Source organism: Rutilus rutilus (genome assembly GCF_951802725.1).
Source record: "Rutilus rutilus genome assembly, chromosome: 8".
In the NCBI taxonomy this organism is placed as follows: Eukaryota; Metazoa; Chordata; class Actinopteri; order Cypriniformes; family Leuciscidae; genus Rutilus; species Rutilus rutilus.
Window position 1 is genome coordinate 12,216,509 of NC_140222.1, and position 19,925 is coordinate 12,236,433.

The following is a 19,925-nucleotide window of genomic DNA, read 5'->3' on the forward strand; positions in this document are numbered from 1 at the left end:
TCCTCATGCATCCGATTAAAAAATACTTCACATAAATCCACCTCCTTTCAACTCTTTAAGTGCCTATTTAATATATGCAGGTCCACATTTGGCTGCACAAGAATCCAAGGTGGTCTGACTGGTGGTCTTTCTACAAAATAGCTACCGGATATTTCTTCCCCAATTCTCACCCATAGAGCGCCCATATAGGAAAACCCTCAAACAGTTAAAGGCTATAGTATCTAAATAGCTATAGTATAACTTAGCATTTTATTATTTTGGTTATGGACATCTGGATGAATTTAAACATCAAGCTGTCACAGACACAAACGAGTATAAGATCATTGCATAACTCCATTAGTTAGTAATATTGACGGTCAAAGTTAGATATTCACCATAACATGTGTAATTCATTAAACCATGTTGTCCAGGAAGAAGCGAGAAAGAGGAGCATCTCAAAGTGCAACAGTCTCTTTAATCTTTATCCTGCTAGCACTTGCTGGTAGATGTTGTAACTACATGCTCTGAGCAATCTTCTATCATTGAAATCGGGGCTTTAGAAATATTATTCTGGGGGAAAATACTTGCATTTTTGTGTAAAAAACAAACAAAACAAAACCCAATTTCAAAACAAAACTTACATACAATACCAGTCATATACAAGCCAGGAAAAGGTTTAGTGTATCGACAGCTAAACCCAAGCACAAAAACATCACAGAAACTCTTCTAAATCGCCAACATAATATTAAACACTAAAAGTCTTTAACTTTACTGAAAAGTGCGTAAAATAACAACTGATTTTAACATTTACTCTCCTAATGAATCTAGTTCAGCAAGCTTTGCTTGATACTGCACTGTCCTGTTATGCCAATGAAAACGATTCCTGTAGTCACATCTTACAAATTTAAGAGGATGAACATGAAATGAATCTGTGACAAAATGTTCTCATTTAGTGTAATGTAATTGATCAAGCAGCAAAAAATCCTTAGTTAGCTGTTAATCTTTAGTTTAAAAATGCATGATGGGTAATAATTCAAATTGGACGGATGAAGAATGCCGAACTGTTTCTCTTCTTTCCCTGCTTTTAGTTTTGATGCATTGATTCAGTACTTTATTACTCTGTGAAGCAGGTTTATCAAGAGGAAGTCAGACTGTGAGGTTCAGCAGGACAGGAACAAGCTCTTACAAACTGAACACAGATGAAACAAATGGCCTCTGTCGTGCAAAAGCTTTTTGTCCATCCAACAGATCAAACCAAGTTTCTGAAGAAAACCGACCGCAGCAGTTTCAGTTTGACTCGATAGATGAGCTGCAAGAGTCACACCTCAAAGAGACTGGCAATGAGAGATGGTCAAACGGTTATAACTGTTTTTTTTTTTCATATACACAATAATTGATTATTCAACTGAACTATAAAACCTATTTGACGTTCCTAATCCAAGGAGATTCACACAACGTTCTCCTTTTATGTAGTCTACTTAAAAAATTCAACTACATTATCAATGTTAAATGAGAAAAAAGAGATTTTTCCACTGTTAAAACAGTTAGGCCTGGTTTCACAGACAGGGTTTAGATAAGCCAGGATTAGCCCTTAGTTCAATTAAAGCTTTTAGCTTTTATAAGTGTGCCTTATAAAAAAAACATTAGTGTGCGTCTTGAGACAAAACAATATTTTAAGATATGTCAGTGCAAGGTGCTTTCAGTTAAAACAGTTCAAACATGTATTTTAGTCTGGGACTAGACTTAAGCCTTGTCTGTGAAACCAGATTTTAAAACTGTAATAAGAGCTAGAAAAAAACTTTTTAATGTAACTAGAGGCTGTACTGGACTAGGAGGGTCAGACTCGTTGTGGGAGGATTCACACAGATGAGTGTTTTCATCTGAAAGTTTTATTAGATCAGACACTGAACGGGTGAAGAAAATGTTTCACATGTTTGTTTTGTTCTGCTTTTGCTGGTGCCGTCTGACTGGTAAGTTATAAAAGCATTTTTATGACTTAATATTTCAGAACAGCATTATAACATTCACTGTTGTCTTTGTTTGACAGAGATTTTTTAAATTGTGATTTACAGGCCTTAAAAATACATTAAACTGTTAAAAGTTAGGCAAAATAATGGACATTTCTATACTGAATAAATTTAGTGGGGCTCAGAAAGCACTTTTCAAAACTCAGGGCTTTTTTTGTTTTCAAAAAAAATTCCTGAACATACATATCCACCTCTATAAAATATATAAAAAAACTTTAGTATAGTAATAATGAACAACAACAGAAGTAAAATATATTAGGCATATTGGTCAAAAGGCAGTTAAATTAATCCTTTCAAACATCAGGAGCCGTGTCACCAGTTGGACATGTAAGATCTACGCCGCCTCAGCTTCATCCAGCCTTTCAATAAAATAATAAAAACCATCTAAAACTACGACCATGTGCAACTACAGCCAGCACAGATGATTCACAATGGTTAAAAACTTTGCTATTAATAAAGAACTTCATTGTTCATGTCATCATTTCAAGTGAAGACACTGCACCATCTGATTTCAATAAACGTTACAGAACGAGGTTTTTATTTCTGAACTCTTTGTAGATTCTTACAACACAAACGTCCGAAGAATGTAAATGGTTGTTTATTTAAATTTGGGAATTGTCCCTGTTTATTAAAAGTAAAAGAGCTACATATAAGCCTTCTGCAAATGTCAAAGTGGTCTTTCTCAAAGGTATATGCGCATACAGCTTAATTCACTTTGAAGCCTAAGGATTATGTAATTAATAATTATGTTATGTGTCAGATAATGTTGCTTTTTTTACAGTTATTTTAAATTAATCACAGGCTAAATATCGTTTGCAGTGAATGGACTTAAAGACGTGAAAAATTATTTCTAATCAAACTGTCCATCCGAGCTAGATGATGCATGATATGCAATTTCTGCTAATAATCCCAGATAAATTAATATTTATTATTTCCTACATTATTAAACATTAAACATTACATTACATTACATACAAACATTACACTACATTAAAAATGTTTTCTGTATTATAAATGTTTTTAGGTCAGCAGTGTGTATTCGGCACACACATCTCACTTATCCTGTGCAAATTAACCTTAAACATTACAGTTGACGTCTGCAGTAACAATTAATTCACTGACAGAAAAGTATCTTGTCTGAACAAGTCATGAATTTTAACTTTACACCTTTGACTGTAAGATTTACTCTCAGATGTGTGATACTCCTAGATGGTGCAACAGGTATTAGTTCTATACAGGACTTTATGTGTATTTTATGTCCAGACTAGTCTTATATCGGGTGTACCGTTAGCTGGTTTGTAAACCATCAGAAGAAGCATTAATCTGATCCTGTTCATGTTCTCCAGGTGTGTTTGCTGCTGAAACTAATGAAATACAGTCAGTGTCAGTGATGGAGGGAGATTCTGTTACTCTAAACACTGAACTTACTGAAATGATGGATGATGATCTGATTCTGTGGAGGTTTGGAGATGAAAACACTTTAATAGCTGAAATCAGTGTACTGGACGACAGCATCACTGTATATGATGATGATCTTGATGGGAGATTCAGAGACAGACTGAAGCTGGACGATCAAACTGGATCTCTGACCATCACAAACACCACAACTGAACATGCTGGAGATTATCAACTACAGATGAGCAGTGTGATCAAGAGTTTCAGTCTCTCAGTCTATGGTGAGCCAAATCATTTTTATACACTTATTTTTGACTTTCCTTTTCAGCCTATTGAATACTTTCATTTTGAGCAGTCTATTGTTTATGAATGACATCACAGACTCTCTCTCTCAGCACATTAAAACATTGTAAAAAAGTATGATTTGTTCTGTATGATTTATTCTGATTTATTCTAATCTTTCTCAGCTCATCTGCCTGTTCCTGTCATCATCAGTAACTCTTCACACTGTTCATCTTCTTCATCATCATCATCAAATTGTTCATTGGTGTGTTCATCAGTGTTGAATGTGAGTGATGCGACTCTCTCCTGGTACGCAGGAATCAGTGTATTGTCCAGCATCAGTGTGTGTGATCTCAGCATCAGTCTCTCTCTACCTCTGGAGGTGGAATATCAGGATAAAAACACCTACAGCTGTGTGCTGAACAATCCCATCAGCAACCAGACCACACATCTGGACATCAACACACTCTGTCACACATGTGCAGGTATGATGATATTAATGTTGATTTACTCTCAGTTATATAGTACTGATGTTTCATAGTGTTAGCTGTAGATCAGACGGACAGATTCACTCACACTAATGGCTCATTGTGTCCATTACAGATCAAGGCCTACCTTTATTGTACATAGTGTTGATCTCTTCTGCTGTTGCTGGATCTCTGATGATTGTTGTTATAGTCGTGATCTTCTGCATCTGTAAGAAATGTAGAAAAACAGGTCAGAAGAGCAACAATTTTTTTTGTGCACATCTTTATCTTTTTAAGACAGAAATTTCAATATAATAATAACAACTGTCCTAACATGTCTGTCATAACTGTAAATGCAGTTCAGACCCAGGAGGAGGACAGAACTGATTCAACATCGAGTAAACCAACAACACGACAAAAGGTAAGAAGTTGTTGCAGTCAGTTAGTGTGATTGAAGTTTGATGATTGAAGTTTGCATCATCAGACGGTTATGTTTGTGGTTTAACTCATTACCTTAAAAAAAAAAAAAAAAACTTTCGTTTTTTCAAAACATTTTTTGAAAACGATTTCTATTTCTATTTTTGCTCATTATGTGATCTGTGGCCTAAATGATCTTTTGCTTAAAATCATATGTAGCTAATGTGGTTTGCAATTTTTAAATAGCCTAACCCATACAAAATCAGCATTTATACCATTCAGATTGTCTTTGGACAGAAAGTAGGACACAGAGTTATTAACTGTCCTCGATCTGCAGCGTCTCTGCGGTTCATCATTATCTGAGGTTAGATGCAGCTTTAGCAGCCATTGGTTTCTTTGTAGACGTTCAGTGCTGTTGTGTGAAAGTCATTCTCAGCACAGGCTGTCGTGGCAATCCTGCAGAACTTAACCTGTTTGATGATTTAACGGTTTGAAAAGTCATGATTGATGTCATTTCCTCTTGCTGCTCCATGTTAGCATCTGTTCTGTACAGTTTTTCAAAACAAAACAAAACATTAAGCTTTGCACAGTGAAACCTCACTTGGTCTTCATTAAATATCTATTGTATCAGCAATGTTCCTGATTGAGTATATTTTCCCTTGCAGAAATCAAAGACGGATGCTGTGTATGAAAATATTCCCAAAAAACGATGATCAAATACACATATGCACATGGCTTGTTGTTGTATTGTTTAAAATGTTGTTGCTCGGTATTAATTTAATATAGTGGTGCTCTAATAGCATCCAGAGAATGTTCTGTTTTTATCTCACCATGGAAATTTACCTTACGTTCATTATTAAACATTGATCCCCACTCTTCACTGTTTGTTTTGTAAATTGTAAGACAAACAGAAGCTCAGATACTCTGATCTCCTGAGATATGGACACCACAAACACACACTGCCGTTTGTCTCCACACCCCAGAGTGAAGCTTCTTTCCCTTATGTCCTTCCTTAACATTTGTTCCTTATCCCCCACATAATTCTCTTCACTTAGAAATATTAAATTATAATGTTCTATGTCAATACAAGTGAATTAACAGTCATGTTTGGTATCATTTGAAATGTCTCAGTGCGACTGGTACAGTGGTCTCATCTCCAAGTAAACCAAATGGTAATAAGGGTTTAGAGATACTTTGCTTACTGGGTGTGCACTTTTTCCCAGGGTTCTTCATCCAAGCTACCTCCTGTTCCTCGAGGTGTGAACCCGCCATGTCTATAACTCTAGTCATTGCAAATTCCTATAGTAAGTTCATTCCCTACATTGGGGGATGTGTTGTCTTGGTCTGAGTATATAAAGAAATGTCTCCAGAGGCTCGGGGCGATTTGTAATGAGAACAGCCCGTGATAGCCACTGTAGCCTATACATCTTTTACTCTTTATCCCTGAGCATTTGATGTTGTTGTATTGATTATCTTTGAATTGATTATGTAATTGGCATGATACATTTATCTGGCTAATAATAAATTGTTACATTTGGATTTATTCTGACTTACTCTGAAATGAATGATTCTAGTAGATTACGTTAAGTCCATAACACCATAAGTCTACGCTCAGGTTAATAACAGACTAACGCTAAGTTTTGTGGAGCATTGGCGCACGCCAACTGAAGTTTTAGAGCTCCGCCTAACACATTGCCATTTATCAATGTATACTTAGACTGAAGAGGCTAATAATGGGCTTTGTGTTTAGAGCAACAGTGTGATGTTAGACCAGTCTAAATAGGGTGAGCCTCAACCTCTGATTACTGTAATATTATTCTAACTAAGTGTACGTGGGAAACCACGGCATGATTATACAAAGTTACCATTAGAAGTAGTTAAGTTGGTCAGCTTGTTTGTTGTCTTGACCTTTGGTTAAATATAATCTAACCTTAATTAAGTGTGTTCAGATCTATGGGGTGTAAATAATATAATCTAGAATGAGCAAAGTGGAGTACGGCCATCTAGAATAGTCAATTGGCTCTGTCTAATGACCAAGACTGATGAGCTTATGTTTAAGAGATCGTATACCCGGCCGGTGCAAGACTCAAAACGTTTTAGGAATCCGGATGAACGAATGCAATTTCAATAAAGAGTTAAATAGAATAATCAAACATTCACCTAAATTTAATGATTAATGAACATCAATTAAACCTTTTTCATTTTTGGGGTCAGATGAAACAATGAGTTAATTAAATTACTTTGCCACGCTGAAAAGACAGTGTTGCGCAGAAACCAGTTTATCGGAAACTAACGTTGGACAAAATCAAGCCTTACAAAATCAATGATTTTTTTATTTAAATTTTTTTATTATTATTACACAGATGTACATGCTGGATATTTTGCGCTCCCGTTGCCCTGTTTGAACAATAACAAACTCAATTAACCATAGATTACATGAAATTATATCAGCTCTGTCTTAGCACGTAATGCCAGCTATTCCATCATGATAATAAACCACACCAGCAGCACAAAACCAGCTCAAATTCCTGCTATAGGTTTCAATGTTATAGTTTAATGATCAAAACATCCCAGTGGACATACAGCAGGGTCATTATGGGAACGTTCACTTGTGATATTCAGAGATGGACTGATGAAATTGTCCCTGAACTTCAAAAGTTGCTTTGTTACAGTTTTATCAATTACATGTATATTTCTAGTGCAAAACATAGCTGCAAATTACTCATCTATATGTCTCTCTCTCTCTTTAAGGTTAAAGATTGTGAGTGTTATATGTACAAAATGATCACTCAACATTTTATGTTAGTTTAGCTCAGTTTCTTCTGATGACAAGCTCTAAAATCATGACAACTTCAGTTTTCAGCAGTTATGAGTTATGATCAGATATGGTTTAATGGCATCTATCACAAGGAAAAAGACCTTTCAGATGTATTTACATTGTTTGAAAATGTGTTTGCAGGCTCATTTTTAGGGACTTTTTTTTTTTTTTTTTGGCTAATGTAGTTTCAGAAAAAGAAAAGAAAAAAAAATACATGATTACATGACCTGGGACACAGGTCTTCATCTTTCTCATAAACACAGGAACTTCACTGTAAAAAACTAATCAGCAATACTTTCAAAAGGCAGAATTATACAAGAAAAACTCACTTTTACACATTTCAACTTCTATGAAATCTATAATAACAATATTGTTTTAACATGAACACTACTCAGGTACTTAACACAATTAAAATGCTTGTGCAGCAGCCAGTAACAGTTGTGATTAATATACAGGTGCTGGTCATAAAATTTGAATATCATCAAAAAGTTGATTTATTTCAAGAATTCAACTTAACAGGTGAAACTAATATATTATAGACTCATTACATGCAAAGTGAGATATTTCAAGCCTTTATTTGTTATAATTTCGATGATTATGGCTTACAGCTTATGAAACCCACAAAATCAAAATCCCAGAAAATTTGAATATTACATGAAATCACACAGTAATTACACAGTGATACCATGGTCATTGAACCAGGCTTTGGTTATTTTGGCAGTGTGGGCAGGTGCAAATCCTGCTGGAAAATGAAGTCAGCATCTCCAGAAAGCTTGTCTGCTGAAGGAAGCATGAAGCGCTCTGAAAATGTCCTGGTAGACGGCTGCGTTGAGTGGACAGCACAGTGGACCAACACCAGCCGATGACCAACACAGACTGTGGAAACTTCACACTGGACTTCAAGCATCTTGGATTGTGTGCCTCTCCATTCTTCCTCCAGACTCTGGGACCTTGGTTTCCAAATGAGATGCAAAATTTGCTCTCATCAGAAAAGAGGACTTTGGTCCACTGTGCTTTATTAAATCCAGAGTCAACGCAGCCGTCTACCAGGACATGTTCAGAGCACTTCATGCTTCCTTCATTTTCCAGCAGGATTTGCACCTGCCCACACTGCCAAAATAACCAAAACCTGGTTCAATGACCATGGTATCACTGTGTAATTACTGTGATTTCATGTAATATTGAAATTTTCTGGGATTTTGATTTTGTGGGTTTCATAAGCTGTAAGCCATAATCATCAAAATTATAACAAATAAAGGCTTGAACATATCTCACTTTGCATGTAATGAGTCTATAATATATTAGTTTCACCTGTTAAGTTGAATTCTTGAAATAAATCAACTTTTTGATGATATTCTAATTTTATGACCAGCACCTGTATAATACAATACAATAATCACGGGTTGTGAGTGCAGGCAGACAAGACGAAAAGGCAGAAGGCTCCAATATAAGAGTTTAATCACAGATATACTTCCTAAGGTACAGACAGTCAGGGTATACACTCACAAATATTCAATGACAACTACAGACAACTGAACTGAAGGGAACTAAATACTAACACTGATGAACAGAAACAGGTGAGACAGATGATGATAATTAACAGGACACAGGTGATTTAACTGAACTGATAACGACAGGCGGGAAAACTTAACTAGACAGACATGTGACTAATGTGAAAGTGAAAGTGAAAGTGAAAGTGACACGTGACGGCCAAGTATGGTAACCCATACTTGGAATTTGACCTCTGCATTTAACCCATCCAAGTTAATGCACACACATTAGGAGCAGAGTAGTGAGTAGTTAACACACACACACTGCAAACATGGATACACACACCCAGAGCAGCGGGCAGCCTTTGTGTGGCGCCCGGGGAGCGATTAGGGGTTAGGTGCCTTGCTCAAGGGCACCTCAGTCATTTCCCACCGGTTCTGGAATCGAACCAGCAACCTTTGGGTTACCAGTCCAACTCCCTAACCACTAGTCCTTGACTGCCCCCCTTCTTGATGTCTGTGTGCAAGTAGAGCTTTCAGTAGTCCAACATGTGTAAAATGACGACAAAATAATGACAACAGAGGAACAACACATAACAAGCCGTTATGCCAAGCCTATAGGCAAGGCTATAACAAGCCAACGACACATAAGTCGTTGTTAAAAACCCATTTATTAGATGTAGTATGGGGGGCAGTCTGAAGTGGCTTGGCCCTTTGTGTGAAAGTGATATAGTGTGTAGCTGTCTCCTGTCTTATGTTTACATTCTATTGCTTGTTTGTATGTAATTTTTAATTAAGTGTTTTATTCTACTGTCTGAAGCACCTTGGGCAACGACTGTTGTATTATGTGTGCTATATAAATAATAATAATAAAAAAAAAAAAACATAAAAAAAACAAACAAGCGTGACAACATTTGCCACACAATGTCTTTCAGTGCAGTTTTTTACAGGTTAACTTCCTGAGATTCAGAATCAAGGACACAATGGTGATAGTTCATGGATCAACTCTTGCTGGATTTGAACTGCCTTTTTTAACCAGAAAACTTTGTTAACCAGACATTCAAGCATCAGTGTGGAGTGTAAAATGTATTTTTCCCGGTAAAAACACCAGTTTAGAGTTAACAAATCTGATAGAACAAGGGAGGTTTGTTGGTTAAATGAGCTGCTCAGCATCAAAACAAGGGATATGGGTAAATCCCAAAATAAGGGAACCATTAGTTCTCGGGGAACCACCATAGTGGCAAGTTCGTATTACTACCTAGTGTAGCGAAGATGCCATTGCTAAAATTGTAAACATGTAACATAATCAGGCATTCAACAGTGTCAATAGTACACACTGAATTGTCTTAAAATGTTGCACATATAGTGTGTGAAGAGCACTCACATCTTGCAATATGACATTTTTAGGCCAAAATGCCTAATGTCTTGAACACATTCATTTTCCTAACCAGTTATAAATTAATAAAAACAAAACAGATGATATGTCAAGATTAATGCTCCGATATCAACAACTAATACCAGGCAGCATGTGTACAATTTTAGAGAGAGAGAGAGAGAGAGAGAGAGAGAGAGAGAGAGAGAGAGAGAGAGAGAGAGAGAGAGAGAGAGAGAGAGAGAGAGATGCATTGCTCTTGATTGCTGATTGTTCACTCCCACAACACTGTTTACACGACACCGTTTTCAACAAAAACGTAAACCTTTTTATGCATTTTGGCAGTTTATTTACACGACACCGGCATTCTGGGTGCCTGGAAATGCAATCTTTTATAAACGGGTTTCAAAGTGCACGTTTTTGAAACCAGTCTCCGTGTAAACAACAAAAAGTATGACTGCACATGCGTTTTACATAATCAGCTACAGTCTTGCATCGCCATCTAATGGCCTGGCAGCAGAATACAGCGTTTTCAGTAGTTTTCACAGATCCATGTGAATGATTTATGTATAACGAGTGGTCCCCTACATTATTACAGCATGTTATCATGTCAAGAAGTTTCACAAACGCAAATATCTGAAGCACACGCTCCCCGAAAACCCACATCTCAGACAGCAAGCGAATACTGAATTGATTTCTCTTTCACATCTCACGCTTGAACGGACAAATTCACACAAAATAATGTATAATGTCCATCTTGGCGAAGATCCTGGTAAACAGAGTGGGTTATATCTTAATGAACGGAAACAAAGAAAACATTTGTACAGTAGGGCAGGCCATATTGGATCCATGCATTCGGTCTTAAAGCAGGGCTCAGTAGTTTCGGGATTTCTTCGCTGTATTGTCGCTTTTTGCTCGCAGGTTTCTCTCTAGAGCTCCCCCCACAGCTTCGGAATAGATATTTGACACTGTTGTAAAAACTCGTTGGCGATTCTCAGACACCAGAGGCTAGTAGATCAACGACATCAAAGCAGATGGGACATTCTTTAAAACGTCTTCTTCATTCAGGTTCGGACAGCGTGAGGGAGCGCAATAATGACAGCATTTTAGCAGATTTCTTTTGGCCGTAAAGCAGTTGTTTACATCGCGAGACCTGATATCACGCGAGACTTCCTGACGCGGCGGCCGGCGTCCCGTCGGCTCAAAGTTGCAAGTGCGTATTTTCCGCTCACGGGCAGCAGGGGGGTGCGAAACGACCACCATTCAACCCGAAATAAGTAATATAACCATTCCAATGACTCCGAAGCTGTTCAGTTAAGGTAAAAAAGTTACTTAGTTCACCTTTAAAGGGACAGCAGCCTAACAAACCTGCTGCTTTTTAATCAAAATACAAAAGACAAAGTAAGCCCTCACTGCTATCGAATGAATTACTTTTGTAACTTTAGAAAGATTCATCTATATTTAATTTCTACAGTATTTCTACTGCACAGAATCAGGTCCCAAATCAGGACAAATTAAGACTTTGGCGGCTTCACTTTTCACCAATGGGAGAGTGAAGGGGCGTCATCCATCTTTTTACAGTCTATGGATGAAACTCAATATTTAGTAAATTTCTTTTTTAGGTTTGACATCAAGGCGAACATGTCAATTATGTAAGGGTTAATGCCCGACGAGGTGTCCATTGTCAGGTATTAATGGACGACGGTAAGGTGTGAACTGTCCCGACGCGCAGCGGAGGTTGCCTCCGCCAAAGTCCATTAATACCTGACAATGGACACCTCGTCGGGCATTAACCCGCATATACCATGGTCACTTGCCAAATAACACTTTTTTAAAAAAGTAGTTTATATTTTAATTAGTTTTACAATCGAAGTTTATTTAGGTGTCCTCTATCACTTTTTAATGGACACCTTGCAGCCAATCAGAATCGAGTATTCACATGGTATAAACTTGAGGTAGCTTCGGTGATTGTTATGGCGGCTTTCTCCTGTTCTGAATGCACATGTAAAAGTTTTGTTCTTAACACAATATAAGGACCCTTTTTACAAATCCACGAAAGTAAACTAATACGGTATCATGACATTATTTTGCTGAAAGTCAGATAATCTTCTTCCATTTACTTTTTCTTAACTTTCTCATTTCTGTTAATGTTCCTTTTTAGTGACACTGTTAAAATCATAATGTTACTGTGGAATCTCATTATCAGCTCCAGTCAGTGACCCATCAGTCTGAGCAGTGGACGTCCCGTTAGCAGCACCCTCCTGTAGATTGTCATTCGGTTGAAGGGACACTGTGACATCATCCTCCTGAAAGACAGAAACAGATTCACAGAAGGAAAAGCAAATGTTCAGTATTGATGATTCAGTCACACAAACACAAAACAGTGATTTTTCTCTCTGATGTTTGTGAATGTAAAGAGCCCTGTTCTTCATTCTGAAGCTAAACAGCACAAGATCAGCGCTCTCTTAAAGTGACACTTCTCCAATTTTCAACCTGCTTTGTATTGTTATAATGATGGTAGTATATGTAAATGAACAAAGTTTACCCATTCTCCACGTCGACACTATTATGACTACAAGTTTGCTAAGAAGTATTTCCCACTAAAGCAAGGCAGTATTTGACTCCGGTAAGCGTAGCCATAACAGACTGGTGAGATTGGCTTTGGACGGCAACTTGCCCAGTGCATTATGGGTCTTGAAGACAACAGCCGTTTTTTTCTTCTGTTTTCTTTAGTCACGTGGCACCCATTTCAAAAATTTTTTTTTGCCTTTCTACTGTATAGGCGTGAAGGTTTTATTGAAAGCCCATTTCTCCAGCAGTGAATAAATCAATCATTATTAGTGTTTCTATGTAATGATTTCTGAATGAGACCACACATGGTTTCAGACATAAAACTTCAAACACACACACCACTTACAGATCTCTATCTGTTATAAAAAAAAATTTGCAGACAGTTTCAGAGCTCAGAGTATCTCACCTGATGATGATCATCGCGTGGTGTCCAGTTTTCTGTTTAAACAACAACAAACTCTTACTTTGGTCAATTAAAATAAAAATATGTACTTTTACATATTTTTAAAGAAGCTTGATACACAAGAAATATTATATTTATATTTTGGAAGATAAGCTGCATACTACTTGCCTTTTTTTTGTGATCTGTAGAGACAGTAAATCACAGCAGCAGCAGCCACAAGCAGAACAGCAGCAGCACATATTCCTGTTTTAACAGCAGCACTTATTCCTCCTACAGCAGCTGAAAATAAACCTGCATCTGGAACAGCTGAAGACAGACACACATTATTACTAGAGATCACCTGATAATCAGCTCTACCAATACACCTTATTTTTCAACGCAGAAGTAATGTGTTTTCTGTGAATGTGTAAGACTTCTGATTTATTACCCACTATAGGAAATAAAGAGAAGAATATCAAAGTGCAGTAAACTGTAAAACTGTTTGCTCTACAAACCAGCGCCTTTATACCTAAAACAGTACATTAAAATAAAATGGTTAGAAACACCAGTTTTCAATATCAAGTGGCATAATAAGCTGTGATGACACCGGAAGCCAGACTCATTCTCACCTGAAGAATAAGGTGAATACTTTTAACTAGCATTTATGGCCCTTTTCCATTACCAGTACCAGCTCAACCTGACTCGACTCGACTCGTCTCGGCTCGCTTTTCGCTCCATTTTCCATTGCAGATAGTACCTCCACAATAGTACCTGGTCGTCATAGCAACGCCGCAAGAAATGATGACGCAGTGAATAGTGACGATTCTCTCTGACCAATCAGCAGTCTGCCATGTTTTCATGTCACATTTTAGGATCGCCTCAGCTTGCTCAGAACCTCGCCAGAGGTGATACGAAAAAAAGTACCTGGAAGCAGGTACAGGTACAACTTTTACACAATGGAAAACCAAACAAAGGCGAGTTGAGGCGAGTCGAGGCGAGCTGGTACTGTGTAGTGGAAAAGCGCCATTACACTTATACATATGGATACACTACTTATACACTTGTACATATGGAGTCCAAACTCACTTTTTAAACAGGCCACAATGAAAACATTTACTGTTTCAATTTAAATATAGTAAACTGTATTTTAAAACTGCTCAAGTGAAAATGCACTGAATGATTAAATGAGACTCACCAGTGACAGAAACATTGAAGCTCCTAATGATGCTGAATCTGCTGCTGTTGATCAGTAGTGTATATTCTCCAGAGTCTGTGTTTCTGGTATTTGTGATGATCAGAGATCCAGTCTGATGATCCAGCTTCAGTCTGTCTCTGAATCTCTCTCTACACTGAACATCTGTACAGATCTTACTCTGATCTCCAGTGATTTCAGCGATGAGAGTGTCGTTAAAATGCCATGTTATTGAATCATTCAGTTTTCTTATTACACCAGTGTATAAAATAGCAGATTCTCCCTCTTTCACTGTCTTTCTTTTAATTTTATCTCGTTCAAAAACAGAAACACCTGAAACACAAACCAAAAGATGATTAGAGGATCTTTTTCAGGGGAAAAACATGCTCTCTTGACTGAAAAGTTTGAAAAGCAACATGTATCCACATTTTGTGCCAAAATCTGTACTCAAGTAAAAGTTCTAATAGAAGTAATTACTCAAGTAGAAGTAATAATAAATAATAATAAAAAGTATCCAATGAAAAGATATTAATTACGTCAGATCTAATTCAGAACATGCAAAGATGATGATGATGATGATGAAGTCAGTGAAGCTTGTATTACAATAGGTTTCTTTCTATTACGTCCACACATGACAGATCGCGTGTCATCTTGCAGTATCTTTATAAAATAACAAATTAAATTGTAATCATGACATTATTATTTAGATAGAAATAATACTATATAATATTGATCTATTCTATTACTATTTTAATTAAATACATTTAATGACATACATGCACATAGTAATTTATATTTAAAATCAACAAATTCCACTTTAACAGTAAATGTGTTTTTGTAGAAATTATCTTTATACTATATCTAAATTAATATACAGGTAAAGAGAAAAAACACCTCTGAATGTCAGCAAAAAATCCCTAACACATTAATGATGTGCTGCAAATGTACAAGATTTGCATTTTAGACATAATGACTCACCATATAAAATAACATTGAAGGTCTTTTCAGTGTCGCTGCTGCCGCTGCTGATCTGCAGTGTATAAACTCCAGCATCTGTGTATCTGGTGTTTGTGATGATCAGAGATCCAGTCTGATGATCCAGCTTCAGTCTGTCTCTGAATCTCTCAGTATCATTATTACACTGAACATCTGTACAGATCTTACTCTGATCTCTATTGATTAAAGCGATGCGAATGTAATAATAAGACCATCTAATTGTGTCTTGTTGGTTTGTTTGAACACCAGAGTTTAGAGTGAGTGAATCTCCCACCATCATCGACACTCTGTCTTCATCAGCACCTGAAGAAGAAATCAACAGTTAATTATAAGCCAAACAAAATAACAATGAAAGCTGAATATATATTATGTAAGGGATAATGTGTAGCGAGGCGGTTGTTATAGCGAATAACAACCCCGACAGGCTGAACGGGACTCTTGAATCAGCCTGAAGGGGTTGTTATTCGCTATAACAACCGCCTCGCTATACATTATCCCGCTTATTACATGGCTACCTACAAAATAAATAAATAATTTGACACAAAATATTTATTGATTTAAAAATGATTACATTGCTTCCGCTAAAGAAAATAGTCTGTTCCGCATCCATAGCAACGCTCTGTTTTTCATGGCAATGGTGTGTTATACTTCGCAGCGGTCTGTTATCAAGAAACAGACCGCATTCTACATGTTCCACCAAGAATTCAACCAAGCCATGTAATAAATATATATATATATATATATTTATTTTTTTTACAGTTTGTGGGTAGTTTTTATTTTTCCAGGTAAAAAGAAAAGACATCTGAATCTCACTGGGAAAATATCAGTAAAACAACAATGATGTGATTTAAAGGTAAACTAGGCAGTTTCAGAGAGTTTAGCAATAGCGATCTAGCTTTGAAAACATGAGATCCCACTAGAGGGCTGGATTTTCTTTTCATCCAAAATCTGACAAATTACGTGAAATTCCGTGTTATAGCCTAAATTCCGTTTTTATGCCTGGATTCTGCGATAGTGTTCGTGTTTTCCGCATCGCAGGAATGAAATCATTATGGCCCTACGGTTGCTAACCGCTGTAAAATACAAAGAATCTCACCGTCACTTACTGATCCAGGATCAGTGATACTTAGCAGATGTATTTTCGATTTGAACTTGAGCTTTAGAATTGCTTGGGATAATGTAGCTTGTGTGGACACTACCGCACAACTTGATCAAAAAAGGAGCTTCGCTATTGAAAAGCTATTTGATTTAGAAAACAGCGACGCTACCACGCTACTGAGAAATGTAGTTCAACTAGTAACTACTTGTAGCGACGCAACTGTCCAACACTGTTAATTGCTATGAGGATGTGAAAAATGTTTCAATAAGTATAACAAAAATGTGCCTACCCTACCTTTAAATGTACAAGACTTGCTTTTAAACATGAGCCAAACATCGGGTTTGATTAGTCTTTTGTGATATTTCTTCTTTCCTTCTATACTGTTGTGTATGTGCACGTGCGGTGTGATGTCATTTGTAACTATGGCACCGTGAGGGGGTGTGGTGTGTATATTAGCGTGTGTGTTCACCTGTGGGACATGGCGGGTTGTTTGGAGCATGGCTGCAGGGTGAGCATGGGGAAAAACTTTATTTTGACCGTCACTACTGTCAATGACGTTACTACCATCACTATCTGTTTCTATACGCTGTTTGATGTATCTTCGACTGAATGCATTTACCAAAGTAAGTGACTGGTGTTTGTTCTTTCTGCTGGTGAAACGGAGTAATAAAAATAACATCAGATGTAATACTTCAGCGTGAAGCGTATTTAGTATAATCTCCTCGTGTCTTAGCCTGCTGCAGCTTTTGGATTGTTTTTAAAGTGTACGCCGCTACACATAATGACTCACCATGAACAGACACAATGAAGATCTTTTCATGGATGCTGATGATCTCTAATAGATATATTCCAGAGTCTGCGTTGCTGGTGTTTGTGATGGTCAGAGATCCAGTCTGAGGATCCAGCTTCAGTCTGTCTCTGAATCTCATATCACCATCTTCACACTGAACATCTGTACAGATCTTACTCTGATCTCCGCTGATTTGAGCAATGCAAATGTCATTAAAATACCATTTAATATCTTGTTTTACTTCAAAACCAGTGTTTAAAGTGACTGAATCCCCCTCCATCACTGACACTTCATCTGAAACAATCCAGGGAAAACCTGAAGGAGAAATGAACAGTACTATTAACATTTAAATTAACATTAGAAAATTAGAAATTAACATAATCTTGCATATTCTGCAAAGGGTGAGCTTATGTATTGACAGTTTGCCACCACCCTTTCCCTATCGGTGCATTTCACGCAACTAAGAATTTTCATATTCCCATAACTTATCTCATAATGAATGTTACTGTAATGAATGAATATGAAATACTCATAACTGAACCCGAGCAGGTGAGTCTGAGCCATCTTCAAGAAACGGCCCAAGATGCATCTTTTTCATCAACACTTGACCCAAACTAAGGTCACTGTGATGTTTCCAAGTAAGGCATCACATTTTGTTGATCCTGGAACAACATTCCTGTCTGAAAATGTTGTCCTAAGCCTAAACGTAAACCTTAACATAACTTCCCTAAAACAATGATGGTGAATAACTTATATATATAAAAAAACTTACTACGCAGACTAACTTTTTTTTAACAATATCAATTTACAAACTCAAGTATAACATGAATTATGTACTTAAATCTGTAGTCATATCTATCATTCTTCTGTGTATGCTGAAACAGGTTTGTGTGTATAAAAGACACAAAAGCATATTCAGTACAAAAAAAAAATAGACTAATAAGGACTTTGCACAGTAGCCTACTCTGTTACTCTCTGGTTTGGTCTAGCCTAACTGTTTCTATTGTTCACGCCACGCTTCAGGAGAGGGAAGTAGCCTACGATATCTCCACGTGAAGGCAGCATTGCACGCTATGAAGCCAGGTTACTTTTATGTAGACATACCAAATCACACGATTTCATCATTTACACTGACTTTTCAATATTTTTGCCATGATTTGATTAGTCACGTGACATCTAACGCTTGGATCTTGGTTTCAAGTTTCTTTTATTATCTTTTTTTATTTTTTTATCGCTGGCAGTAAGTGAGATTTTCTCAAAGAGTAAATTGCCATGGTTGAACAAAAACACAGAACGCGAAATTCCAACGATGAATTCCTGTCGAATATAACGCGATTGGAGTTTATACATAACAGAACATACTTTCGGTTTCATCGTTGTTCGGAAGAGAGATAATATATAAGCCTAAATATCTTACCTTGGTCGAATAAACACCAGAGCAGTAGCAAACTATAAAGAAGCTTCATTTTCACCACTTTTCCTGAAACATATCAATGGACTAGTTGCAGGGGTTGGCGGTAGTAGTGATAGCGGCAGGTAGTGATGTGACATTTGAACCGAGGCGTCGGAGCTTGTGTCGAAAAAAATAGGAGTGCCAGATGAAGCCGCGATTTGAGGCTTGTGTTGTTAACGTGAAAATCACGTGACTAATGACAAACGAGGGCTCGGTTTGGTTCGGTTCGGTCTGAGTGTCGCTTCCGGAAAAAGCAATAGGGTCTGGCCAGAGAATGTCTAATAAGGTGAGAAGTTTCACTCTCAGTACACTTTCGGCTTCTGAATTAGTTTTGTGATATAGTGATTTTTAGGTTTATTAATTTCTTCAAATGCATTATATAATTGTTCAATGTTATTTTCTTGATATTGCTAATATTGTTTGAATGTTTATTTGTGCTTTAGGTAAACGAAATAAGTAAGAGCGTTATGTGCATTAATCCATGTAATTATTTTCATTTGGCATACCAGCGTGATGACGTCATCGCACACTTCAGTATGTGGCGCGCGCCCGTGATACACTGAGAAGCAATCACTTTTTTATGCTTTATTCAGTAATAGAACATACAACAATTTAATACAAAAATAATAGTAATACAAAACAATAATAACAGCAAGAAAACCAATATATATATATATATATATATATATATATATATATATATATATATATAATGTATAATATATAAATACCAATATTAATAATAATAAAAAAAGTAAATAAAAATAAAAAAAGAATAAAAAAAGTAAGCAATATAACACAAATATGAACAACTAATCCATGTATCTAATTACAAAATAATACAAAGGTCCTTAAAAAGGATAACATTTCAAGGCATTACAACAGTCTATAGTCTTTTTTGCTTTGGTGTTCCTCACACCCTCCAATGGTTCAAGATACTGACAAAGCTCGGATTTAAATTGTATAAAACTAGGTGCATTTTTTTGCCCATCGACATTTATGAATGTGATATTTCCCCCAAATAATAAACAAATTAAGAACAAAACAAATTTTCTTTTCTAAAGGCTTATCGTAAAAAAAAAAAAATATATATTCTTATCCTCCAGAGTAATGTCAATTCCAGAAATCTCCTTAAAAAAAGATCTTAAAATCACACCAAAACAATTTAGTACAAATACAATAATAATAATAAAAA

At 36.6% G+C, this 19,925-nt stretch overlaps 2 protein-coding genes across 2 annotated transcripts; one reads left to right on the forward strand and one right to left on the reverse strand.

The window, feature by feature from the left end:
• The first annotated feature begins 1,884 nt into the window (after positions 1-1,884).
• Positions 1,885-5,442, forward strand: LOC311296194 (uncharacterized protein). The gene is made up of 6 exons (XM_084417871.1): positions 1,885-1,949; positions 3,353-3,682; positions 3,869-4,168; positions 4,287-4,400; positions 4,510-4,571; positions 5,233-5,442. The coding sequence occupies exons 1-6, from the start codon at positions 1,901-1,903 to the stop codon at positions 5,278-5,280; spliced, it is 903 nt and encodes a 300-aa protein (XP_084273997.1). The 5' UTR covers positions 1,885-1,900; the 3' UTR covers positions 5,281-5,442.
• Positions 5,443-10,422: 4,980 nt separating this feature from the next.
• On the reverse strand, positions 10,423-19,365 carry LOC311295112 (uncharacterized protein). The gene is made up of 7 exons (XM_084416317.1): positions 18,695-19,365; positions 17,278-17,592; positions 15,371-15,691; positions 14,396-14,725; positions 13,390-13,527; positions 13,225-13,256; positions 10,423-12,553 (listed from the first exon to the last, which is right to left on the reverse strand). Exons 1-7 carry the CDS (start codon positions 18,741-18,743, stop codon positions 12,431-12,433), a joined length of 1,308 nt encoding a protein of 435 aa, XP_084272443.1. The 5' UTR covers positions 18,744-19,365; the 3' UTR covers positions 10,423-12,430.
• Positions 19,366-19,925: the final 560 nt, after the last annotated feature.